The sequence below is a fragment of the Pristiophorus japonicus genome, chromosome 15, assembly GCF_044704955.1.
Source record: "Pristiophorus japonicus isolate sPriJap1 chromosome 15, sPriJap1.hap1, whole genome shotgun sequence".
NCBI lineage: Eukaryota > Metazoa > Chordata > Chondrichthyes > Pristiophoridae > Pristiophorus > Pristiophorus japonicus.
The window spans coordinates 9,778,256-9,805,880 of record NC_091991.1 but is presented as its reverse complement, the minus strand read 5'-3'; the positions used below and the strand labels follow the sequence as shown (position 1 = coordinate 9,805,880).

The following is a 27,625-nucleotide window of genomic DNA, read 5'->3' as shown; positions in this document are numbered from 1 at the left end:
CAGGAATGCCGATAAAATGTCGTTTGATAGCTTGTGACTAGCGAGTGACTCGGATTGTGGGCGATTGGCAGGCTTTATGGTGATCCCACACCAGGGCTACACTGGACCAGGTCTGCCGGCGATCCCGGGCTCCCGTCTTCCTGTCTCAGATTCGGTAATTCCGGTTGACACTGCTAGCATTAGTTCGGTTGGGGTTTCTCCAGACGTTTTCCTGTAAGCACCAAAGGAATGGCATTAAGTGGTGGAAATGTCACCGTAATTACAGAGGTGCCTTTGCCCAATGGTTTATGCTAAAGGAGGAGACATTAGGACAGGTGCTTGGTCAAAGAGCGAGATTTTAAGCAGCGTCTTAATGGTTACAGCACGGAAGGAGGCAATTCGGTCCATCGAGACCGTGCTGGCTCTCTGCTAGTCCCACTCCCCCGCCCTTTCCCCGTAGCCCTGCAAATGTTTCCCCTTCAGGTACTTATCCAACTCCCTTTTGAAAGTCACGATTGAGTCTGCCTCCACCACCCTCTCAGGCCGTGCATTCCAGATCCTAATCACTCGTTGCGTAAAAACATTTTTCCTCATGTCACCTTTGGTTCTTTTGCCAATCACCTTAAATCTGTGTCCTCTGGTTCTCGACCCTTCCGCCAATGGGAACAGTTTCTCTCTATCTACTCTGTCCAGACCCCTCATGATTTTGAACACCTCGATCAAATCTCCTCTCAACCTTCTCTGCTCCAAGGAGAACAATCCCAGCTTCTCCAGTCTATCCCCATAACTGAAGTCCCTCATCCCATGCAATCATTGCCATAAATCTTTTCTGCACCTTCTCCAAGGCCTTCACATCCTTCCCAAAGTCTTAAATGGGGAGAGCGAGAGAGAGAGAGAGGCGGAGAGGTTTACGGACGGAATTCTGGAGCTTAGGGCCCAGGCAGCTGAAGGCATGGTCACCAATGGCGGAGCGATTAAAATCAGGGATGCTCAAGAGCGCCAATATGTCGGGGGTTGTGGGGCTGGAGGAGATTACAGAGATAGGGAGGGGGCGAGGGCTATGGAGGGGATTTGAAAACAAAGATGAGAATTTTAAAATTGAGGTGTTGCAGCACCGGGAGCTAATGTCGGTCAGCGAGCACAGTGGGGTGATGGGTGAGCGGGACTTGGTGCGAGTTAGGACACGGACAGCCGGGTTTTGGATCACCTCTAGTTTACGTAGGGTAGAATGTGGGAGGCCAGCCAGGAAAGTGTTGGAATAGTCAAGTCTAGAGGTAACAAAGGCATGGATGAGGGCTTCAGCAGCGGATGGGCTGAGGCAAGGGTGGAGATGGGGGTGGGGATATTATGGAAGTAGGCGGTCTTGGTGATGATGGGGAGATGGGGTCAGAGTCTCTGGGTCAAACAGGACGGCGAGTTTACGAGTGGCCTGAGACAGTGACCAGGGAGGGGGACGGTTTTTGACGGAGAGTTTGTGGTGGGGACCTAAGACAACGGCTTCTTGCATTTGAGACAATGGGGTTTGCGGGGATCTTTGCCGATCAGGGCGAGGACAGGGGGGAGAGGGGGAGTGGCGTGCAAGATGACCCTTCCTTACCCTCTGTCCTTTCTCGGGGTGAAGTTGGATGCGTACGGGACTGTCTGCCCTCTGCGGCTTTGCGCAGTACATCTCCAGCAACTTGAGGTCACAGCTCTGAAAGCAGCACTCATTCACGATTCCTCGGTGTGGCCGTCTCACGCTCGACCTGTAGCCTGTCGGTTTGTCTGTGGGGGGAGAAAGCGATATGTAGTTCTTGTCACCATATTATACAAAGGATATCAAGGCACTGGAGAAAGTGCTCAAAAGATTCACAAGACTGATTTAAAAAAAAAGACTTGAATTTCTATAGCGCCTTTCACGACCACCGGACCTCTCAAAGCGCTTTACAGCCAATGAAGTACTTTTGGAGTGTGGAAAACGTGGCAGCCAATATGCGCACAGCAAGCTCCCACAAACAGCAATGTGATAATGACCAGATCATCAGTTTTTGTTCTGTTGATTGAGGGATAAATATTGGCCGCTGGACATCGGTGATAACTCGCCTGCTCTTCTTCGAAATAGTGCCATGGGATCTTTTACGTCCACCCGAGAGAGCAGACGGGGCCTCGGTTTAACGTCTCATCTGAAAGACGGCACCTCCGATAGTGCAGCGCTCCCTCAGTACTGCACTGGGAGTGTCAGCCTGGATTTATGCGCTCAAGTCCCTGGACTTGAACCCACAATCTTCAGACTCAGAGACGAGTGTGCTGCCCACTGAGCCATAGTTGAAACCAGAACTGAAAGGTTATATACTTATCAGAAAAGATTGAACATGCCGGGACTCTTCTTTTGAAAAGAGAAGGCTGAGGGATGACCTGATAGAGGTCTTCAAGATTGTTTAAGGGATTGATAGGGTAGACATAGTGAAGATGTTTCCACTTGTTAGGGAATCCAAAACTAATGGGCCATTAATATAAGATAGCCACCAATAAATCCAATGGGTAATTCAGGAGAAACTTCTTTACTCAGAGAGTGGTGAGAATGTGGAACTCAGTACCACAGGGAGTGGTTGAGGCGAATAGTATAGATGCTTTTCATCATCATAGGCAGTCCCTCGAAACGAGGATGATTTGTTTCCACGCCGAAAAGGGATGAGTTCACAGGTGTTTCAATGAAGGACCTAATATTCCGATCCTGAACTACATGTTGAAGGGTGGAAGATGCCTGTGCGTGGATTTTTTTAACGTGTGGTGGCTGTTGCACACCAGCCACCACACGGGCTTGACAGAGCTAGGTCTTGGTCCAGTGGCAAGGGTTAACTGGAGACCAGCTCTGCTGCACGGACCTAGTGCGCACACATATCGCAGTGTGGGCTGGCCCGTGCTGCCCCCTGGGCCCCTGGCCCCGAACTCACGCCTCTCCTGGGCCCCGATCACGTCGCTCTACAATCTCTCGCCGCTCCTTCGCCCCGACCTCGCCGCTCCTGCTGTACCTGCCCGCACTGCAGTCGGCCGTCGCTCTCCTGCAACAGCACGCGCTGCTCCCTGCAGTGGTATGCCACCGCACGCTGCTCCCTCCAATGACCCCGGCCTGCTGATGGTCTTGCAGGCCGGGACCGGGCCGATTTCCGGGCAGGGAACAGCTAGATAAACACATGAGGGAGAAAGGAATAGAAGGATATGTTGATGGGGTCAGATGAAGAGGGGTGGGAGGAGGCTGGTATGGATCATAAACACCGGCACGGACCCGTTGGGCCGAATAGCCTGTTCCTGTGCTCTAGACTCGAAGTAATTCTACTTAATATATTTTTTTACACCCAGAACAGAAAGCATTTCTAACCAGCTGACTGTTGGAAACCCAACGACCCTTATGATTTGCTGCATCATCTGGGACCCTGGCCGTGATGTGTAGGCCAAGAACCTTTCCAGAATCCGCAGGCTGGATTCAGGACTGACGCCCAAGCAGAGAGACCTGTGCCAAAAACAAACAATCCATTTGGCAGCAGAATTGCTGCGCTGTACAAAATCTATTTTTTGGAATGGAAACGTGTGCCTTTGTCAAGGTTTCAGATAAGATCATTCTTCCACTGTTGGGAGAGGGTAAAGGTGTGTGTCCTTACTGATAATTTACTCCGCAAATCAATAGGGCTGGCAACGTTGAACGTCAGGTGTCACAGATTTATTTAGTATACGGTCATTAAACATACACTTAAAAAGCAGTACTTACGACAAAAACCTTGCGGGTTTAATGGGGGACTCGAACGGGTTACAGTTACGAGCTCTGCATGCAGGTGGATCAGGCCTTAATCTGTTCCAACACCCACTTTTTATAATTTTCTCATACCTCTTCGACGTGACAATCCACAAGGTTCTGCATTACCGAATACAACTCCATATCAGGTGTGTTTTAATTAGCTTGTCCCTTTGAGCTGATCCTCTGGAGTTTAGAAGAACGAGAGGCGATCTCATTGAAACGTATAAAATTCTGAGGGGGATTGACAGGGTAGATGCTGAGAGGATGTTTCCCCCCTGGCTGGAGAGTCGAGAACCAGGGCTCACAGTCTCAGGATAAAGAGGTCAGCCATTTAAGATTGAGATGAGGAGAAATTCCTTCACTCAGAACGTTGTGAATCTTTGCTATTCTCTGCCCCCGAGGGCTGTGGAGACTCAGTCGTTGAGTATATTCAAGGCGGAGATTGGATAGGTTTTTGGGCACTAAGGGAATTGAGGGATATGGGGATCGGGTGGGAAAGTGGAGTTGAGGTTGAAGATCAGCCGTGAGCTCACTGAATGGTGGAGCAGGCTCGAGGGGCCATGTGGCTGACACCTGTTGCTAATTCTTATGTTCTTATGAATAACTTTAATTTAAATGGTTTATTTTTCCATTGCCCGGTACAACACCCCGACTTTGTTATCTTATCAATAGTTTCACACTTGTTCCATTCTACCAAATGGAACTTCTGTTTATAAGTCTGTATTATTCCACATCAATCTGCGGCTTCTAAAAAGGAGGATGTATTCGTAATTTTTTTTAAATTGCTTATTTGGGAAGGCTCCTGGAGTGTCACAGACATGTGTAAAACACAAGACTATTGCCAGTAACTTCCACATGGGTTCCCCTGCACTGGGGGAATCAGCTGAAACCCTCGAGAAATAGTGTAACCCCACAGCAGGTACTTGGGAACACCGTCACCTTCAAGGTATTTGCTTTATGGGTTCTTTGCTTAAGAATTTATAGCAACTCTTTGCTATTAAGAACTAGTTGGTTTATTAGCAAAGGTTTAACAATCATACTACACATTACCAGTTCATCCACCAGGCTCACAACCACCTGCCTCATCGTGGATCCCCCGAACCCAACTGGCTGGGGTTTTATTGAGTCTTGCGAACGTCACGTGACTGGCTAAGCCACTCCCAACTCAACTCAACAGCTCTACGTTACAACCCCCAAGATCCCCTCCAAGTCACACACACCATCCTGACTTGGAAATATATCGGCCGTTCCTTCATTGTCGCTGGGTCACAATCCTGGAACTCCCTCCCTAACAATGCTGTGGGAGCACCTTCACCACATGGACTGCAGTGGTTCAAGAAGGCAGCTCACCACCACCTTCTCAAGGGCAATTAGGGATGGGCAATAAATGCTGGCCTTGCCAGCGACACCCATATCCTCCGGTGAAGGTACAGTGGGAGATCAGCAGAAACCTGGCAGAGATTCTACCCCTATATGGTGACTATGTTGACATTAGCAGATCCACCGCAGTGTTGGTCAAGTAAGTCACATGATACACTACTTTATAAAGACAGGAATTTTAAACCATTAAGTGCAAAATGTACTCTTCATAGAATCTTACTGCACAGAAGGAGGCCATTTGGCCCATCGTGCCAGTGCCGGCTCTTTGAAAGAGCGATCCAATTAGTCCCACTTCCCCTGCTCTTCCCCCACAGACCTGTAAATCTTTCCCCTTCAAGTATTTATCCAATTCCCTTTTGAAATCTCCTTCCACCGCCCTTTCAGGCAGTGCATTCCCAACATCACAACAACTCGTTGTGTATAAAACAAAATCTCCTCAACGCCCCTCTGGTTCTTTTGCCAAATCTCTTAAATCTGTGTCCCTCTGGTTACTGACCCTCCTGCCACTGGAAACAGTTTTTCCCCACCGACGCTGTCTAAACCCTTCTCATATATATTCTGTGGCTCAGCTGCCACTATGTACCTTTAAGTGACAATGGCTAATTATTGTCAAGGAAACGCAGCTCAGGACATTCAGAATTTTATTTTTGTTTGGTCAGGGAAGATTTGCATATTGTAACAAAAGAACATAAGAAATAGGAACATGAGTAGGCCATATGGACCCTCGAGCCTGCTCCACCATTCAATAGAATCATGGCTGATCCGATCATGGACTCAGCTCCACTTCCTCGCCCGCTCCCCATAACCCCTTATCCCCTTATTGTTTAAGAAACTGTCTATTTTTGTCTTAAATTTATTCAATGTCCCAGCTTCCACAGCTCTCTGAGGCAGCGAATTCCACAAATTTATAACCCTCTGAGAGAAGAAATTTCTCCTCATCTCAGTTTTAAATGGGCCCCTTATTCTAAGATTGTGCCCTCTAGTTCTAGTCTCCCCCATCAGTGGAAACATGCTCTCTGCATCCACCTTGTCAAGTCCCCTCATAATCTTATACGTTTCGATAAGATCACCTCTCATTCTTCTGAATTCCAATGAGCAGAGGCCCAACCTACTCAACCTTTCCTCAAAAGTCAACCCCCTCATCCCCGGAATCAAGCTAGTGAACCTTCTCTGAACTGCCTCCAAAGCAAGTATATCCTTTCGTAAATATGGAAACCAAAACCGCACACAGTATTCCAGGTGTGGCCTCATCAATACCCTGTATAACTGTAGCGAGACTTCCCTGCTTTTACACTCCATTCCCTTTGCAATAAAGTCCAAAATTCCATTGGCCTTCCTGATCACTTGCTGTACCTGGATACCATCCTTTTGTGTTTCATGCACAAGTACCCCCAGATCCCGCTGTAGTGCAGAACTTTGCAATCTTTCTCCATTTAAATAATAAATTGCTCTTTGATTTTTTTCTGCCAAAGTGCATGACCTCACACTTTCCAACATTATACTCCATCTGCCAAATTTTTGCCCACTCACTTAGCCTGTCTATGTCCTTTTGCAGATTTTTTGTGTCCTCCTCACACATTGCTTTTCCTCCCATCTTTGTATCATCAGCAAACATGGCTACGTTACACTCAGTCCCTTCTTCCAAGTCGTTAATATAGATTGTAAATAGTTGGGGTCCCAGCACTGATCCCTGCGGGACCCCACTAGTTAATAGTTGCCAACCAGAGAATGAACCATTTATCCTGACTCTCTGTTTTATGTTAGTTAGCCAATCCTCTATCCATGCTAATATATTACCCCCAACCCCGTGAACTTTTATCTTGTGCAGTAACCTTTTATGTGGCACCTTGTCAAACGTCTTCTGGAAGTCCAAATACATCACATTCACTGGTTTCCCCTTATCTACCCTGTTCGTTACATCCTCAAAGAATTCCAGTAAATTTGCCAAACATGACTTCTCCTTCATAAATCCATGCTGACTCTGCCTGACTGAATTTTGCTTTTCCAAATGTCTTGCTACTGTTTCTTTAATAATGGACTCCAACATTTTCCCAACCACAGATGTTAGGCTAACTGGTCCATAGTTTCCTGCTTTTTGTCTGCCTCCTTTATTAAACAGGGGCGTTACATTTGCAGTTTTCTTCCTGGTACCACCTCCTTAGTGATTGTAATTGTGTTAAGTTCCTCCCCCCATATAGCCCCTTGACTATTCACTATTGTTGTTAGTGTCCTCTACTGTAAAGACTGATACAAGATATTTGTTCAGAGTTTCTGCCATCTCCATGTTCCCAATTAGGACCTTTCGGAGGCATCGTTGGTGGTATTTCTCCAGCGACATGGACCATGTACAGTCTACCGAACATGGTCCATGTCTCTGAGCCTACAAATCCCCTGGGAGGACAGGCACACCAACATCAGTGTCCTCGTCCAGGCCAACATTCCCAGCATTGAAGCACTGACCACACTTGATCAGCTCCGCTGGGCAGGCCACATTGTCCGCATGTCGGACACAAGACTCCCAAAGCAAGCGCTCTACTCGGAACTCCTTCACGGCAAACGAGCCAAAGGTGGACAGAGGAAACATTACAAGGACACCCTCAAAGCTTCCCTGATAAAGTGCAATATCCCCACCAACACCTGGGAGTCCCTGGCCAAAGACCACCCTAAGTGGAGGAAGTGCATCCGGGGGGGTGCTGAGTGCCTCGAGTCTCATCGCCGAGAGCATGCAGAAGACAAGTGCAAATAGCGGAAAGAATGTGTGGCAAACCAGTCCCACCCTCCCTTACCCTCAACGGCTGTCTGTCCCACCTGTCACAGAGACTGTGGTTCTCGTATTGGACTGTTCAGCCACCTAAGGACTCATTCTAAGAGTGGAAGCAAGTCTTCCTCGATTCCGAGGGACTGCCTATGATGATGATGTTCTCCATTACTAATTCCCCGGTCTCGTCCTCTAAGAGACCAACATTTACTTTCGCCACTCTTTTCCTTTTTATATACCTATAGAAACTCTTGCTATCTGTTTTTATATTTTGTGCTACGTTACTTTCATAGTCCATTTTTCCTTTCTTAAATTATTTTTTTAGTCATTCTTTCCTGGCTTTTAAAAGCTTCCCAGTCTTCTGTCCTCCCACAAGTTTTGGACACTTTGTATGCCCTAGTTTTTAACTGGATGCTGTCCTTTATTTCTTTAGTTAGCCACGGATGGTTATCTTTTCTCTTACATCCTTTCCTCCTCACTGGAGTATATTTTTCTTCAGAGTTGTGAAATATCTTCTTAAATGTACACCACTGTTCATCAACTGTCCAACACTTTAATCTATTTTCCCAGTCCACTTTAGCCAACTCTGCCCTCATACCTTCATAGTCTCCTTTATTTAAGCTTGGTACGCTGGTTAGAGATCCAACTTTCTCACCCTCCATCTGAATTTGAAATTCAATCATGCTATGGTCACTCATTCCAAGGGGATCCTTTACTAGGAGATTGTTTATTAATCCTGTCTCCTGGTCAGAAGTATCCAGTATTGTAATGTGTGTACCTGTGAGGATGCTCACAGGCTTGTGGATCTGTTGAGTTGGAAGTGGCTTAGCCAGTCACGTGATATTCACAAGACTCAATAAAACCCCAGCCAGTTGGGTCTAGGTCATCCACGATGATGTGTGCAGTTGTGAGTCTGGTGGATGAACTAGTAATGTGTAGTGTGATTGTTAAACCTTTGTTAATAAACCAACTAGTTCTTAAGCAAAGAACCCATGAAGCAAATATATTACAGGTCTGCAGTAACTGGCTTTCTTTTTTTTAAAGAAGATTGCTTTGCATCAGCATCAAAGTGTGAGATGTGTATGTCATATATATAAATGATGTTATATGCATGAGTTAATCTTCCATGACATCACACAATGAAGACCATGTGTAATCTTCAAGTGAAGTGAGATTAAAGGTTAGATGGCAGGAATACTTGGATCATGGTATGGAGATGTAATTTGGTCATAAATACTACATCCTTAAATGTTAGATTTGAATTGTAAATTCCTATGGGCACATTTATAATAGGAATTTCCTGCGTGAACATAGAATTTACAACATGGAAACAGGCCATTCGGCCCAACCAGTCCATGCCGGCGTTTATGCTCCACTCGAGCCTCCTCCCGCCTTTCCTCATCTAATCTATCAGCATAATCCTCTATTCTCTTCTCCCTCATATGCCTCCCCTTAAATGCATCTACACTATTCGCTTCAACTACTCCCTGTGGTAGTGAGTTCCACATTCTCACCACTCTCTGTTTAAAGAGGTTTCTTCTGAATTCTCTATTTGATTTCTTATATTGATGGCCTCTAGTTTTGCTCTTCCCCACAAGTGGAAACATTCTCTCTGTATCCACTCTATCAAAATCTTTCATCATTTTAAAGAGCTCTATTATGTCACCCCTTAGCCTTCTCTTTTCAAGAGAAAAGAGACCCAGCCTGTTCATCCTTTCCTGATAGTTATAACCTCTCAGTTCTGGTATCATTCTAGTAAATCTTTTTTGCACCTTCTCCAGTGTCTCCATATCCTTTTTCTAGTATGGCGACCAGAGCTCTACGCAGTACTCTAGTGTGGTCTAATCAAGGTCCGATACAAGTTTAACATAACTTCTCTACTTTTCAATTATATCCCTCTAGAATAAACCTTAGTACGTGGTTTGCTTTTTTTATGGCACGCTGTAATTGCAACCAACCGTAGTGGTGGTGCTGCATTGCCTCCACTGGCAGAAAGGTGTAATTACAACGTGACCAGTTTACAGAGGCAATCTTCATTATAAATGTTGACATAGGAATTTATAATGGAAAAAGTTGACATGAAGTTCAGGCATACATAAGATGTTGTGCACGTTAAAAGATATTGGTCTGCAATTCCGGTCTAGCTCTTCCCACGGGCAAACGACAGAAAAAGAGAAAAAAGATGCGGACTTATTTGTTGCTGCTGCACCCGCTGGAACTTCTGAGCCTGAGGCCTCCTGTGACTGCGTGTCGTAGCGCATGCACGAGGGGGCATGCGCAGGCCGGGAGCTGGAGACAGCAGCCAATCAGGTATAGTATAGGTTCCGTAAGTCCCGAACTCCTATTACTATGAATGAGAACCACCGCCCCCAAACACCCAAAACAATAAAAAATAGAAAATAAACTACATATTTAACATTCATTTAAATTAAAGTCGTTATAAAAAAAAATATTTTCCTGACTTTTTAAAAAGTTTTTTTAATTAAGCCTTAAAATAAACTTACCGTAGTGGGGAGGGTTTTTAAACAATAAAATGTGCTTTTATAACTTTATTTTAAAACGTTTCTGTGTATTTTTAAACACTTGCGCCTGTAACAGTAGGCTATACGCCTGCTTTTTCAGGCACAAGATTTTAAAGGACATTTGCAGGGCAAGATATTCGTAAATATCGGAAATCGTGCCCTGCAAGTGTCCTCGCTCCTGAGATGCGATGGATCTGTCAAGCCAGAAACTTGACAGATTGGAAAAGTCCATTTTCAGCGCATTGCACGCTGAAAATCGGCTTTTCCGATGCCTTCCCGGGTCCGTAGAAACTTCGTACAGACCCGGGACATCGAAATTTCAGGGCCAATATGTACAACAAGATAACATGATGATGAAAAATGTCCAGACTCTACTGAAGGTGTAAGATAGTGAAGTGGTTAATGAATTATGACCAAAATTGAAAGACAGAAGGTTAAAGAGGAATTTCTTTTTTTGATTTGGATCTGAACATTATTCTGTCACAGCAATGTCACAGTACGCACTAGAAGTAATTTCTCCATTGCTTTTAGAAATTTGAATGCCTGGATACAATGAAAAACTGCTGCTCCCTGTTTAAACTGAGAGGTTTTTCTCCAAAGACTTATTTTTCTTATGCAATTTCCGCTCTGGTAAATTTGCCAAGATTATTGTTCAGAGCCCGGAAACACGTGTGGGGCAGCTTCTATGCCTGAACTTTTGACATCCTGCCCTATGGATTCTGAAGTCTTTAATGGCGGAGCAGGCTCAAAGGGCTGAATGGCCTACTCCTGCTCTTATTTCTTGTGTTCTTACATGTACCGAACCGTAAACTAATCTTACTGCCTTCAACCTGTCCTGTTCAACGTTCTGGCAGCTGTAGCGTTGCCTGGCTCTCAAGTATATTAGTAATAGTTTGTGTAACAAGCAGAATCTTGAACGGCACGAATTAGATTAACACCTACCAGATGATCAAATCCACAGGTATCTGTGGCACACTCATAAATCAAGGACTCTCAATAGCTGATCACGTTTATTTGCTAATCTGAGACAGGTGTGTTGAGACGACAGAATCATCGTCCATCGCTCAGTTGTTGCTGATAATTATTGCTGAGCATTTATTCCGAAGTATCCGAGCTCAATTTGTTTTATGTTTGTTCTCAGGGTGTGGACAATGTTGGCATGGCCCCATCCGTTCTCCATCCCTCGCTACCTTGAGGAAGTAGTGAGCCTTCTTCTAGACCTCATCCCAGAGTTCTTTAGGTGTGACTGTGGCAGCGCACTCCAGGTGAAATACTATTGGTATATATTATAGATAGAACCACAGCAGCGTGCATTTATGCAGCGCTTTTAACATAGCAAAACCTCCCAAGGCGCTTCACAGGAGGGATTATCAAAGAGGGTTTGACACTGAGCCATACAGGGAGATATTAGGACAGGTGACCAAAAGCTTAGTTAAAGAGGCGCAGAGTAAAGCTCCCTCTACACTGTCCCATCAAACACTCCCAGGGCAGGTACAGCACAGGTTAGATACAGGGTAAAGCTCCCTCTACACTGTCCCATCAAACACTCCCAGGGCAGGTACAGCACAGGTTAGATACAGAGTAAAGCTCCCTCTACACTATCCCATCCAACACTCCGAGGGCAGGTACAGCATGGGTTAGATACAGAGTAAAGCTCCCTCTACACTGTCCCATCAAACAGTCCCAGGGCAGGTACAGCACAGGTTAGATACAGAGTAAAGCTCCCTCTACACTGTCCATCAAACACTCCGAGGGCAGGTACAGCATGGGTTAGATACAGAGTAAAGCTCCCTCTACACTATCCCATCAAACACTCCCAGGGCAGGTACAGCACGGGTTAGATACAGGGTAAAGCTCCCTCTACACTATCCCATCCAACACTCCCAGGGCAGGTACAGCATGGGTTAGATACAGAGTAAAGCTCCCTCTACACTATCCCATCAAACAGTCCCAGGGCAGGTACAGCACGGGTTAGATACAGGGTAAAGCTCCCTCTACACTATCCCATCAAACACTCCCAGGGCAGGTACAGCACAGGTTAGATACAGAGTAAAGCTCCCTCTACACTATCCCATCAAACATTCCCAGGGCAGGTACAGCACAGGTTAGATACAGAGTAAAGCTCCCTCTACACTGTCCCATCAAACAGTCCCAGGGCAGGTACAGCATGGGTTAGATACAGAGTAAAGCTCCCTCTACACTGTCCCATCACACACTCCCAGGGCAGGTACAGCATGGGTTAGATACAGAGTAAAGCTCCCTCTACACTATCCCATCAAACAGTCCCAGGGCAGGTACAGCATGGGTTAGATACAGAATAAAGCTCCCTCTACATTGCCCCATCAAATGCTCCCAGGGCAGGTACAGCACGGGTTAGATACAGACTCATCATAGGCAGGCCCTTGGAATCGAGGAAGACTTGCTTCCACTCACTAAGTGAATTCTTTGATGACTGAACAGTCCGATACGAGAGCCACAGACCCTGTTACAGGTGGGACAGACATTCGTCGAGGGAAGGGGTGGGTGGGGCTGGTTTGCCGCGCGCTCCTTCCGCTGCCTGCGCTTGGCCTCTTCACGCTCTTTGCGTTGAGACTCGAAGAGCTCAACGCCCTCCCGGATGCACTTTCTCCACCTTGGGCGGTCTTCAGCCAGGGTTTCCCAGGTGTTAGTGGTGATGTCGCACTTTACCAGGGAGGCTTTGAGGGTGTCCTTATAACGTTTTCGCTGTCCTCCTTTGGCTAGTTTACCATGAAGGAGCTCCGCATAAAATTTTTTTGGGGAGTCTCGTATCTGGCATGCGAATTACGTGGCCTGCCCAGCGAATCTGATCGAGTGTGGTCAGTGCTTCAATACTGGGGATGTTGGCCTGGTCGAGGACACTGATGTTGGTGCACCTGTCCTCCCGGGGGATTTACAGGATCTTGTGGAGACATCGTTGGTGATATATCTCCAGCGACTTGAAGTGCCTTCTATACGCCGTCCATGCCTCAGATCCATACAGGAGGGCGGGTATTACTACAGCCCTGGAGACCATGAGCTTGGTGGTAGATTTGAGGGCCTGGTCTTCAAACACTCTTTTCCTCAGACGGCCAAAGGCTGCACTGGCGCACTGGAGGCGATGTTGAATCTCCGCATCAATGTCTGCCTTTGTTGATAAGAGGCTCCCGAGATATGGGAAATATCGTTGTCGAGGGCTGTGCAGTGAATCTTGATGATTGGAGGGCAGTGCTGTGCGGTGAGAACAGGCTGGTGGAGGACCTTTGTCTTATGGATGTTAAGCATAAGGCCCATGCTTTCATATGCCTCAGTGAATACATTGACTATATCCTGGAGTTCAGACTTTGAATTTGCGCAGACGCAGGCGTCGTCCGCCTACTGCAGTTCAACGACAGAGGTTGGGGTGATCTTGGACCTGGCCTGGAGGCGGCGTGGGTTAAACAGCTTCCCACTGGTTCTGTAGTTTAGTTCCACTCCAGCGGGGAGCTTGTTGGCTGCGAGGTGGAGTATGGTGGCGAGGAAGATTGAGAAGAGGGTTGGGGCGATGACGCAGCCCTGTTTGACCCCAGTCCGGACGTGGATTGGGTCTGTAATGGATCCGTTGGTAAGGATCACGGCCTGCATGTCATCGTGAAGCAGGCAAAGGATGTTGACAAACTTTTGGGGGCATCCGAAACGGAGAAGGATGCTCCATAGACCCTCACGGTTGACAAGTGTCAAAGGTCGAAGGCGGCCATGTATAAGGGCTGGCGCTACTCCCTGCATTTTTCCTGCAGCTGTCGCTCTGCAAAGATCATGTCCGTTGTGCCCCGTAGGGGACGAAATCCGCACTGTGAATCCGGGAGGAGCTCCTCGGCCACAGGGAGAAGACGATTGAGGAGGACTCTAGCGACAACTTTCCCAGTGGCTGAAAGCAGGGAGATTCCTCCGTAGTTGCCGCAGCCGGACTTGTCCCCTTTTAAAAAAATGGTCACAATCACTGTTTCTCTGAGATCTCCCGGCATGCTCTCCTCCCTCCAGATGAGAGAGATGAGGTCATGTATCCGCGCCAACAGCGCCTCTCCGCCATATTTTAGCGCCTAGCAGGGATTCTATCCGCTCCCGTAGCCTTGTTATTCTTCAGCTGTTTTATGGCTTTGCCAACCTCGTGCAACGTTGGAGTTTCACTGAGGTGGTGGCGGGTCGCATGCTGCGGGATGGAGTTGAGAACACTCGAGTCAAAGGCAGAGTCTCGACTGAGGAGATCTTTGAAGTGCTCCTTCCAGCAGGCCCTGACAGCCTCGGTGTTCTTGATGAGTGTTTCCCCGTTCTTGGCCAGGAGTGGGGTGGGGCCTTGGGAGTTTGGACCGTAGGTGGCCTTGACTGCAGTGAAGAATCCTCGCATATTGTGGCTGTTGGCCAGTTGTTGAATCTCCTGTGCTTTCTCCATCCACCACCTGTCTTTAGATCTCGGGTTTTTTGTTGGACCTGAGCCTTGAGCCCTCTGTAATGTTGTTTTGCAGCTCTCGAATTGGGTTGTTGCTTGAGGTTCAGAAATGCTTTGCGCTTGCAATCTATTAGCTCTTCGATCTTCTGATCATTTTCATCAAACCAGTCCTGTTGTTTTCTGGTTGAGTGACCAAGTGTCTCTTCACAGGCACTGGTTATAGAGGCCTGGAGGACAGACCAAGCGCTGTGGGCATTCAGCATCTCAAGGTCATCAAGGCACGCCAGATTGGCTGTGAGGCGCTGGCTGTATAGGGCTCTCTTAGCTGGGTCTCTAAGTGCCCCGGCATTAACTTTTTTGCGGAACTGCTTCTGCTGTCCCCTCTGCTTTGGGGCAATGTTAATGTTGATGATGGATCGGATTAGGCGGTGGTCCGTCCAACAGTCATCAGCTCCTGTCATGGCGCGGGTGATGTGCACATCCTTGCGATCCCTGGCTCGGACGATGACATAGTCAAGCAGGTGCCAGTGTTTGGAGCGAGAGTATTGCCAAGATGCCTTGTATTTGTCCCTCTGGCGGAACAGGGTGTTGGTGATAAGAAGTTCATGTTCTGGACATTTTGTCAGGAGTAGGGTACCGCTGGAGTTGGCTTTCCCTACCCCCTCTCTGCCAATCATGCCTCCCCAGAGGACTGTGTCTTTGCCGACCCTGGCATTAAAATCACCCAGGAGGATCAATTTGTCGCCCGTGAGGACGCGGGACAAGGATGTCTCAAGGTTGGAATAAAAGCCCTCTTTAGCCTCATCCGTTGCATCGAGTGTAGGGGCGTATTGGTTCCGGGATAGGGTAATACAAAGAGTCATGAGGCGTTCATTGACCCCACAGGGGAAGTCTTTGAGGTGGTCGACCAGCTCATTCTTGACGGCAAAGCCGACTCCATGAAAGCGACGTTCTGCCTCTGGTTTCCCTTTCCAGAAGCAGGTGTAACCTCCACCATGTTCCTTCAACTGGCCTTCCCCTGCCCGCCGGGTCTCGCTTCTGGCGGGCGATGTCAATGTCAAAATGTCTGAGTTCCCAGGCAACTATTGAGGTGCGGCATTCCGGCCTGTTGCTGTTGGGATTGTCCATGAGGGTCCTGATGTTCCAGGTCCTGAACTTCATACTGACGAAGTGGAAGATGCCTGTCCGTGAGTGCTTTTAACGTGGGGTGGCCGCTGCACACCGGCAACCACACGGGGCTTAGCTGGGCAAGGTCTTGGTCCAGTGGCAAGAGGGTCCAAGACAACTGGAGACCAGGCACAGCTCTATAAGCCGAATTGCCTGCAGCGGAATATTGGCCGTAAGCTCGGCACTGTGTAGCGCCATTGATGGTAGATGGCCCGAGGCTGGGTTGGGGAGCAGGCATTAGGAGGTGACTTCCAAAGTTATTTTAAAAGTTAAAAGTTGATAAAGATTCTCAATTTGTTTAAAAAGTTTCTAAGAGTTGTTAAAAAGGCTAAGATGTAAATCAATAATAGATTATAAAAGTTTCCCCAATTTAAAAAGTCTCTAAAAGTTGTTAAAAAGTCAAAGATGTAGATTAATAATAGATATTTAAAAGTACTTCGATTAAGAGTCTAAAATGTAAGTTTTAAAAGTTCTCCCAAATTGTTTAATAGTTTAAAAGTTGATTAAAAGTTTAAAAATTAATTAAAAGTTGGTTGGGAGTATAAGACGTTGGGTTGAACGCCGCCGCCTAGGTCCCTTCGGCCGGTTCAGCGCCGGCCAGGAGTCCCTTCGGCAGATTGAACGCCGGCCTCGGAGTCCTTTCGGCCGGTTCGACATCCCCCAAATCTATCAGCACGATGAACAGCTGGTGTGCAACCACAGGGACAGGCATGGGCAGGTGTGGTGTCCTTTTGGCCTGGGATGGGCTCCGCCAGTGCAGAGTCTTTTTTGGCCCGGGGCCCGGGGCCCGGTGCAGAGTCCTTTTGGCCCGGGGCCCGGTGCAGAGTCCTTTTGGCCCGGGGCCCGGGACAGGAGCGGCCGGCGCAGGGTCCTTTTGGCCCGGGACAGGAGCGGGCCGGCACGGGTTCCCTTTGGCCCGGGACTCACATAATTGTATGCTGTGGTTGTATGCTGTGCATAAACGACGGTTTGATGCCTCAACACTTGTGGGACTTTACTCGGGGCCCCAATTGTTTCAGCTCAATTCTGCTCCTTTTACCCCGGTGTTACATTCTGCCGTGTGCGAATGACAATCTCATGCAATGTTGGTGTAACTCATCGACGGGAAGGTCAATGAGTTACACCGACAATATAGACTAAAGCTCTCTCTATATTGTTCCATCAAACATTCCCAGGGCAGGTACAGCATGAGTTAGATACAGAGTAAAGATCCTTCTGCACTGTCCCATCAAACACCCACAGGGCGGGTACAGCACGGGTTAAATACAGAGTAAAGCTCCCTCTACACTGTCCCATCAAGCACTCCCAGGGCAGGTGCAGCATCGGTAGATCACAGAATCATAGAAACTTACAGCATGGAAGGAGGCCATTTCGGCCCATCGTGTCCGCGTCGGCCGACAAGGAGCTACCCAGCCTAATCCCACTTTCCAGCTCTTGGTCCGTAGCCCTGTAGGTTACGGCACTTTAATTGCACATTTTAAATGTACTTTTAAAATGTGGTGAGGGTCTCTGCCTCTACCACCCTTTCAGGCAGCGAGTTCCAGACCCCCACCACCCTCTGGGTGAAGACATTTCCCCTCAAATCCCCAATTACTTTAAATCTATGCGCCCTGGTTGTTGACCCCTCTGCTAAGGGAAACAGGTCCTTCCTATCCACTCTATCTAGGCCCCTCATAATTTTATACACCTCCTCTGTTCCAAAGAAAACAAACTCAGCCTATCCAATCTTTTCTCATAGCCAAAATTCTCCAGTCCTGGCAACATCCTCGTAAAAAATGTAATCAGGCAATTCTCATTGCTCAGTGTCAGAACATACTTTCTATTGTTTCTGTTTGATCTGCACCAGTGCCGGTCTATTTCCACCTGTATCTCAGCTTCTATTACTTATTTCAGAAAGCATTCCTCCGTTACATCAGGCATGCCAAAGGATAACATTAACCCGTATATATGAGTCAGCGTTTTCGGTTATGATGCTTTACGTTGTCCCATTTCAAAAATGTTGTGGATTATTCTGTCCGTAATATTTTGATAGCATTTATTCAATGTCCCTTTACCTCACTCCTCTCAATAGTTTTAGTTTAATTCCACAGCGCTGGCCCATTATATACAAGTTCTTTCTGAGCAGATTTCTGCTGTCATGGCATACAGCAACTTGACCTATTGGTTGCCTTTTAAAGATGCCGCATAAACCTCAGCGGTGTGGGCAGCCTTTGTGGTAACATTCCCGCCCCTGAGTCAGAAGGTGGAATGTTCAATCACCGCTCCAGACATTCCTGGTGAGTGGAGTTCAGATTCTGGCCCAGAATTCTGGGTTGACATCCAGCAGGGTCTTCCCGTCCGGTGGGTGTGGGTGACCTGCCCGCCTCTCCATCATCGTTTGGGTTGTGGAAGCCCATAAACCCCTCCCCCGGAATAGGACTGACCTCTCCCTCATCAACGGGTGTAACGTTGGTCACGGCCATGGAAGGAGCATTAACGCAGCCCGTGAATCCTCCCGATGCTTGACGCTGTGCACCAAGGGCAGAACGTAAAGGTACAAAAATAACAACAACGCCAGCTTGCCACACGCATAGTCAGCCAGTGAAACCATTCACTGTATCAACTTGGAACATCTGGATCAGCAGCCTCAGTGCCATGGGGAATGACATATATTCATTGAAATAGTTCTGCATAATCTCGCTTTAGGAAGCACTTTAATAATTGTGATTTATTTGTGTTGATCATTTTACTTGCCTCATTGGGCCATTCCTGAATACTACTTTCAGGCAGACATTTACTGACATGTTTACTGTTGTCACATTTCGTACCATTTGTTGTTGGAGGAACATAGGAATTGCTACAGGTAAAAAGGCCATCTCTTTCGCCTTCTAACTTCCTGGTAGGCGCATGATACAAGGTTAATGGAGTTCTTGACCAACCACTCCAGGGACTTAAGCACAAAAAAACATCTAGGCTGACACTCCAGTGTAGTACTGAGGGAGTGCCGCACTGTCGGAGAGGCAGTACTGAGGGAGCGCCGCACTGTGGGAGGGGCAATACTGAGGGAGCGCCGCACTGTCAGAGGGGCAGTACTGAGGGAGCGCTGCACTGTCGGAGGGGCAGTACTGAGGGAGTGCTGCACTGCCAGAGGGACAGTACTGAGGGAACGCTGTACTATCGGAGGGGCAGTACTGAGGGAATGCCGCACTGTTAGAGGAGTAGTACTGAGGGAGGGCTGCACTGTCGGAGGGGCAGTACTGAGGGAGTGCCGCACTGTTGGAGGAGCAGTACTGAGGGAGTGCCGCACTGTTGGGGGGCAGTACTGAGGGAGCGCCGCACTGTCGGAGGGGCAGTACTGAGGGAGTGCCGCACTGTCGGAGAGGCAGTACTGAGGGAGTGCCGCACTGTCGGAGAGGCAGTACTGAGGGAGTGCTGCACTGTTGGAGGGGCAGTACTGAGGGAGTTCTGCACTGTTGGAGAGGCAGTACTGAGGGAGCGCTGCACTGTCGGAGGGGCAGTACTGAGGGAGTGCTGCACTGTCGTAGGTGCCATCTTTCAGATCAGATGTTAAACCGAGGCCCCGTCTGCCCTCTCAGGTGAACGTAAAATACCCCATGGCAGTATTTCGAAGAGCAGCGGAGTTATCCCTGATGTTCTGGGACCAATATTTATCCCTCAACTAACATAATAAAAAACAGATTATCTGGTCATTATCACATTGCTGTTTGTAGGAGCTTGCTGCCGCGTCCCTACACCACAACAGTGACTACACTTCGAAAAGTACTTAATTGGCTCTAAACTGCTTTGGGAGGTCCTGAGGTTGCTAAAGGCACTATATAAATGCAAGTCTTTCTTTCTTCACAGCAATCAACCGCTATGGACAAGTCTCCCAGAAAACGGCCAGCGGTGAATAGCTTTGGGACCAGAGTCACCGGTTCCTTATCATCGCATCTTTAAAAGTTCATGAATGCTTCATAAAAGATCCTGAGCCCTCGCGAGGAGCCCGAGGCACCACTTCAGATTCCTCCACCTGTCGCAATCTGACCCAGTTACTCACAGATTTACGCAACGTGACTATTGTTCCCAACGTATGAAGGAAGTAAACCTACTGAAATAAAATCCTCGGTCGCCGCACACGAACTGGAGAGCGTCCACCAACTCTGCCCCACAGAGTGTCTCCGGACTGGCCTCTACCCCGCACAGCGTGAGGACACACAGCGTCAGGTAGAAGAGACAAGGGTAGGAGACAATTCGCATCCTCACCTGCGGAGATAATACAGACAATTTGCATTGAAATCCAGAGCAACCAGCTACCGAAGGTTGGTTAATGCAGTTCTGTTAACATAGTGCAGGTCCAGCAGGAGGTGTTTGATGCTTAACCTAGCAATTTAGTGCTTTTCCTCATCCGGTCTCCCCCCTCACTCCCCCACCAGCTTAATTAGGTGTCAGCCGTGACTCAATGGGCAGCACTCTTGCCTCTGAGTCGGAAAGCTGTGGGTTCAAGTCCCACTCCGGAGACTTAAGCATAAATCCAGGCTGACACTCCCAGTGCACTGCTGAGGGAGCGCCGCACTGTCGGAGGGGCAGTGCTGAGGGAGCGCCGCACTGTCGGAGGGGCAGTGCTGAGGGAGCACCGCACTGTCGGAGGGGCACAGTACTGAGGGAGCGCCGCACTGTCGGAGGGGCAGTGCTGAGGGAGCACCGCACTGTCGGAGGGGCACAGTACTGAGGGAGCGCCGCACGGTCGGAGGAGCAGTACTGAGGGAACGCTGCACTGTCGGAGGGGCAGTACTGAGGGAGTGCCGCACTGTCGGAGGGACAGTACTAAGGGAGCGCCGCACTGTCGGAGGGGCAGTACTGAGGGAGCGCTGCACTGTCGGAGGGGCAGTACTGAGGGAGTGCCGTACTGTTGGAGGGGCAATACTGAGGGAATGCTGCCCTGTCAGAGGAGCAGTACTGAGGGAATGCTGCACTGTCAGAGGGGCAGTACTGTGGGAGCGCCGCAATGTCGGAGGGGCAGTACTAAGGGAGCACTGCACTGTCGGACGGGCAGTACTGAGGGAACACTTCACTGTCAGAGGCGCTGTCTTTTGGATGAGACGTTAAACCGAGGCCCCGTCTGCTCTCTCGGGTGGACGTAAAAGATCCCATAGCATTATTTCAAAGAAGAGCCGGGGGAGTTATCCCTGGTGTCCTGAGGCCAATACTTATCCCTCAATCAACATCACTGAAAACAGGTTATCTGTTCATTATCACATTGCTGTGGGAGCTTACTCTGCACAAATTGGCTGCCGCAGTTTCCACATTACAACAGTGACTACAAAAACTACTTATAAATAAATTTAAGACAGAAATAGACAGTTTCTTAAATGGTAAGGGGATAAGGGGTTATGGAGAATGGGCGGGGAAGTGGAGCTGAGTCCAAGATCAGATCAGCCATGACTTTATTGAATGGCGGAGCAGGCTCGAGGGGCCGTATGGCCTACTCCTGTTCCTATTTCTTATGTTCTTAATTGGCTATAAAGTGATTTGGGATGTCCTGAGGTTGTGAAAGGTGCTATATAAATGGCGGGCTGCGCCCCAAACCCTACGCCCAGCGCCCCTGCTCCGAGACTATCTGGCAGGCTGCGAATTTGCACCAAGGGCTTCACGATGGGTTGTGGGAAATCACTGGGCACAAGTCTGTTGCTCAGACCCTTCACACCTGCCCACTGTGAGCCCAGGCATCCCTCGTCTCCGTCACATCCATCGCCACGTTTGATAAAAATAGATGTCAGCGTCAAATGCAAAAGACGCAAAGTTAGTCTGATGTGACTCCCGACTGTGGTCCGCTCCTGCTCCCTGTCAGGTACTGTGCAGGAGGAAAGCTACACACAAAATGACAGAGCTCAATGCTCGCAGAAAGGGCTGGTCTAACTGGTAAAAGTTTTGAAAAGAAGTTATCTAGTCGCATTGTGCCTCAAACAGTAACAGCACATTAGCGGCCCCATTGTTGCTTGGCAGGGCAGCTAACTGTGTCTGCCGCTAGTTAGACCTTGCTCCTCGCACGTTATGGTTGTTGCAGTGTTTTTGCGTGGGGGGGGGGCGGGGGGGGGGGAGTTGCTGAAAGTGGGAGCTGATAACGGCGCAGCGAGGGAAAACCCGGCATCTGGGACCGGAGGGAGCAGGTCAAGCAACTGGGTGTCTCCTCCACCAATCAGATTGGGAAGGACTGGGAAATAAACTGCGGAAGGACTGAGAAGGAAGTGTAAATTAGAGCGAGGGAATTCAATGTCAAATCAGGTAGAGAAAGAGAAGGAAAGGTTGGATTAAAAGAAAGAGAAAAAAAGAGACAGAATGGAAACCAAGACAATTTCAATTTAAATTTGACATTTTTTAAATCTGCAACAACAACTAAAAGCTGAAGGACTGAGCCTCCACACTTGTAACAGTTAATTTTCAGTGCCAGAGGGGTTGACTGGCAGTAATTAGCGCTGATCGCCAGCATTCGCGCTAAGCTGCGGGGCGATACAGCCGTGCAGCGCTCCGGAGGTCCCGCGCTGCCGCTACGATGCGAATCATGGGCCAGTTAAAGGGACCCGAGACAAAATGAGTGGGAACGGTGCTGATCGCGTCGTTAAAAGGCAACTTGGGACCTGAAGTGACAAGCGTTAACTTGCAGCGGCGAGTTTAGTTCGTACGTACCGGGGCAAATACAGCAACTGCCCGCTGTGCAAGGCGTTCCAACGCTTGAGGTCCTTTCCGCAAAGCCCACGGCGGAGCGACGTAACTCGGACAGCAAGTTTTGGATGTTTAACTGCGCCTCTCCCCCTCGCCTGAAGCTGCGCCACCATTTACCCGTAAAACCCCCAGTTATACTCAGAACCAAATCGGGCGCCAATATAGTTTGTTTTTCTTAAAGTGACTGGCCCGGACACGATGGGCCGAGTGGCTCCCCTTCGGTGTCTTAATTTTTCTATGATTCAAGAAAAAAAAATGTAGTGGTCTCAATTTGCAGCCCCCTTCTCATTGACTTGTGAGTGTTGGCGAGGGTGTGAATGCATGCAATTGCTGCAGTATTAACATTATTAAATGATACACCGTGCACTGTGACTAGACTCTGAGATCACTGTCTGTATGCAATTGATTAAATGCTACCTTCAGTCTGCTCTTCATTCTTGCGTCCTTGGAACTCACAAAGCTCTGAAGTTCTGAAACTTTACACAGTCCCACACACACACACATACACTATCCTGGCTCGGTGTTGGATTCAAACACAAACACAACAGAAGAGAAAAAATTCACCTCAAAGGCTTCTGAGGAGCAGCAGTGAGAGAGTTCTGCGACTTTCCCGGGGTCTCCCATCACCTGTGAAGTTGAGGGACTTCCCCCCCCCCCCTTGTGCCCCGGCAGCCCGGGAGATGTAGCGAGGACCGCAGCAAACGTCTTCAGTCCCGGAGCAATAGCCACATTGCTGTCAGTCTCACACACCAGGGGGCTGGGGGAACTTTGATCGATTGCGCAGACTGATCTGAATTCATTGCAAGGGCAGCGGGATCCCAGCCCGAGAGATTACCCTCGATCCAAACAGCGGTAGCAACTTCCCCTCAATCCTAACATGGCCAAATACACACACACACACACACACACATATATGGGGAGGGGTGGAAAGAAGGGAGTTTTCAAGCAGACTACGTTTGCAGATAATTTAAAGTTCTGTCCTCCTGTTTTCCATCCTTCCCATTTTGGCAACTTTTAAAATGTGACAGACCTGCCGACCTGCAAAGATTACAGCCACAAATCTGTTTCGAATTTAGAGGGTTTAACATTCATTAAAATGCAGTTTACAATCAGTCCGAGGTCATTCCTTCAGTTTAACATTAAAAAAACAATTGCATACTATTCATTCCTAATGCAAGGTTTTAAAAAAAAAAATATGTGTGTATGCAACGAGCCAGACTTAGGATGAGAATATAGTGAGTTACTGGAAGCGTGAAGAGTTTGTGCAGTGTCTGTCTGTCTATCAGACCGTTCAATGCTCAGAGTTGTGGGATTGTGAGGGTGGGTCTGAGCAGGAAGATGATCCCAAGCCCGGGTTGGGCAGATTGCAGCTGATTCTCCCCCCGGGAGGTACAATCTGTCCTGCTCCACTTCGCCAACACACACACACACACACACACACTTGCACCTCTCCCCCTGCCAGACATGTCCTCAATGCAGCCAGCCTGGGACCGGCACGGGGGCGGCAGGAATCTAACGTCAGTTCAACCCCCCGCCCCCTCCACATCTCACATTCCATTCTCCCCAAAACTGGCTCACAAGAGCGAGGCTCATAACCGCACAAATCCCGGATTCCCTCACAACTGGAGTTAGTCAGTACCGCAGCTGGGCGCCAGAGGGCGGCAGAGCGATGTTAACATCTATCTATCTATCTGTCTGTATGTATGTCTGTCTATCTATCTTTCTAATTATCTATCTATCTAGCCATCTCTTTCGCTCTATCTATCTATCTTTCTTTCTATCTGTCTGTCTGTATGTCTGTCAATCTATCTATCTACCTTTCTAATTATCTAATTATCTATCTAGCCATCTCTATCGCTCTATCTATTTATCTACCTCTCTGTCTGTCTCTCTCTCTATCTATCTATCTATGTCTATCTATCTGTCTATCTATCTATCTATCTGTCTGTCTGTCTACCTTTCTAATTATCTAGTTATCTATCTAGCCATCTCTATCTATCTATCTATCTATCTATCTATCTATCTAGCCATCTCTATCGCTCTATCTATCTATCTATCTATCTATCTATCTATCTATCTGTCTATCTATCTAGCTCTGTCAGTCTGTCTGTCTTTCTCTCTGTCTCTCTCTCTCTGTCTGTCTAGCTATCTCTTTCTATATCTATCTATCTATCTATCTGTCTGTCTGTCTGTCTGTCTGTGTCTGTCTGTCTGTCTCTCTGTCTGTCTATGTAATATCTGTCTGTCTGTCTAGGTGAATGAGTTTGAAGGACAGAGGAAACAAGCAGGAAAAAAGGGAAAAAAACAAATTTAAAAGCTCTTTGTCTAAATGCACGTAGCATTCATAACAAAATTCGTAACAAGATTTGTAACATCTGTGGTTGGGAAAATGTTGAAGTCCATTATTCAAGAAGCAATAGCAAGACATTTGGAAAAGCAAAATTCGGTCAGGCAGAGTCAGCATGGAATTATGAAAGGGAAATCATGTTTGACAAATTTGGTGGAGTTTTTTGAGGATGTAATGAACAGGGTGGATAAAGGGGAACCAGTGGATGTGGTGTATTTGGACTTCCAGAAGGCATTTGACAGGGTGCCACATAAAAGGTTACTGCACAAGATACATGTTCATGGGGTTGGGGGTAATATATTAGCATAGATAGAGGATTGGCTAACTAACAGAGAACAGAGAGTCGGGATAAATGGTTCATTTTCTGGTTAGCAACCAGTAACGAGTGGGGTGCCACAGGGATCAGTGCTGGGACCCCAACTATTTACAATCTATATTAACGACTTGGAAGATGGGACTGAGTGTAACGTAGCTAAGTTTGCTGATGATACAAAGATGGGAGGAAAAGCAATGTGTGAGGAGGACACAAAAAATCTGCAAAAGGACATAGACAGGCTAAGTGAGTGGGCAAAAATTTGGCAGATGGAGTATAATGTTGGAAAGTATGAGGTCATGCACTTTGGCAGAAAAAAAAATCAAAGAGCAAGTTATTATTTAAATGGAGAAAGACTGCAAAGTGCCGCAGTACAGCGGGACCTGGGGGTACTTGTGCATCAAACACAAAAGGATAGTATGCAGGTACAGCAAGTGATCAGGAAGGCCAATGGTATCTTGGCCTTTATTGCAAAAGGGATGGAGTATAAAAGCAGGGAAGTCTTACTATAGCTATATAAGCTATTGGTGAGGCCACACCTGGAATACTGCGTGCAGTTTTGGTTTCCATATTTCCGAAAGGATATACTTGCTTTGGAGGCAGTTCAGAGAAGGTTCACTAGGTTGATTCCAGGGATGAATGGGTTGACTTATGAGGAAAGGTTGAGTAGGTTGGCCCTCTACTTATTGGAATTCAGAAGGAAGAGAGGTGATCTTATCGAAATGTATAAGATTATGAGGGGGCTTGACAAGGTGGATGCAGAGAGGATGTTTCCACTGATGGGGGAGACTAGAACTAGAGGGCATGATCTTAGAATAAGAGGCTGCCCATTTAAAACAGAGATGAGGAGAAATTTCTTCTGTCAGAGGGTTGTAAATCTGTGGAATTCGCTGCCTCAGAGAGCTGTGGAAGCTGGGACATTGAATAAACTTAAGACAGAAATAGACAGTTACTTAAACAATAATGGTATAAGGAATTATAGAGAACGGGCGGGGAAGTGGAGCTGAGTCCATGATCAGATCAGCCATGATCTTATTGAATGGCGGAGCAGACTTGAGGGGCCGTATGATCTACTCCTGTTCTTATTTCTTATGTTCTTATGTACTTATGTAAAATAGATGAGTTGACAGCACAAATAGATGCAAATGGGTATGATCTGATAGCTAATAGAGAGGCGTGGTTGGAAGGTGACCAGGACTGGGAACTAAATATTCAGCAGTATTTGACAATTCGGAAGGAAAAGGAGGTGGGGTAGCACTGTTACTAAAGTGTGTTCGTGAGAAATGATATTGGCTCAGAGGATCAAGATGTTGAATCAGTTTGGGTGGAGATAAAGAATAACAAAGGGAAAAAGTTGCTGGTGGGTGTAGTCTATAGGCCCCCTAACAGTAGCTAAACTGTTGGACGGAGTATAAATCAAGAAATGATGCAGGCTTGTAATAAAGGAATGGCAATAACCATGGGTGATTTTAACCTTCATATTGATTGGACAAAGCAAATTGGCCAGGGTAGCCTTGAGGAGGAGTTCATAGAGTGTATCCGGGATAGTTTCCTTGAACAGTACGTTGTGGAATCAACCAGGGAGCACGCTATCTTAGATCTGGTACTGTGCATTGTTAATAAATGATCTCGTAGTAAAAGATCCTCTAAGATTGAGTGACCATAATATGGTTGAATTTCAAATTCAGTTGGAGGGTGAGAAAGTTGCTTCTCAAACCAGGGTCCTAAGTGCAGTGTATGTAGGCGCCTTTAGTAATGACTCCACGAGGCAGGGTATGATACTTAAACTGTGTAGACCTGCAGTCCTTTATTTGCAGCTCCTGAGTGCCGACAACAAGCTGTGAATTCCTTTTTATACTGGTTACCTGCCGTGTGCATGTAACCCTTAGGTCTCCAGCAGCAGCATCCTCTAGTGTACAGATAAGGCGTGTACAATGTAAGGGTACATTCAGTGTTGCATAACAGTGTTTCAGACATCACACAGTGAACAGGCATGCATACACAACAACACTCCCCCCTGAGCATTTTTCATATCCTTATTGTCATGACCAGGGGGGGTGATCAGTGGTGGGCTATGGGGGGTTGTGGTGAGGGTTGTGTGGTTGCTAGGTGTGACCCCTGTGCTTGAGGCTGGCCTCATACGTTTCCCCTCCCTCACACACAGACCAAGTCACTGTTGTGGGATCCCTCGGGGAGGTAGCCACAGCAGCAGTGGGTGGTGTGTGTACACTGTGATGTGGGTAGTTGTGGGGTGGTGGGAAGGGC

The 27,625-nt window shown here is 47.7% G+C and overlaps 1 protein-coding gene across 1 annotated transcript; it reads right to left on the bottom strand.

Annotated features, from left to right (window-relative positions):
* Positions 1-145: 145 nt before the first annotated feature.
* On the bottom strand, positions 146-23,324 carry igf1 (insulin-like growth factor 1). The gene is made up of 4 exons (XM_070901545.1): positions 23,265-23,324; positions 20,090-20,243; positions 1,577-1,743; positions 146-211 (listed from the first exon to the last, which is right to left on the bottom strand). Exons 1-4 carry the CDS (start codon positions 23,322-23,324, stop codon positions 146-148), a joined length of 447 nt encoding a protein of 148 aa, XP_070757646.1.
* Positions 23,325-27,625: the final 4,301 nt, after the last annotated feature.

What these genes read in the sequence shown, in the direction of transcription:
- igf1 (XM_070901545.1), bottom strand. Translation starts at nt 23,324, where the DNA reads ATGGGAGACCCCGGGAAAGTCGCAGAACTCTCTCACTGCTGCTCCTCA. An exon ending in GCTCCTCAGAAGCCTTTGAG is followed by an intron (nt 20,244 to 23,264) that starts GTGAATTTTTTC and finishes TTATCTCCGCAG; the next exon opens with GTGAGGATGCGAATTGTCTC. An exon ending in CGACCGAGGATTTTATTTCA is followed by an intron (nt 1,744 to 20,089) that starts GTAGGTTTACTT and finishes CTCCCCCCACAG; the next exon opens with ACAAACCGACAGGCTACAGG.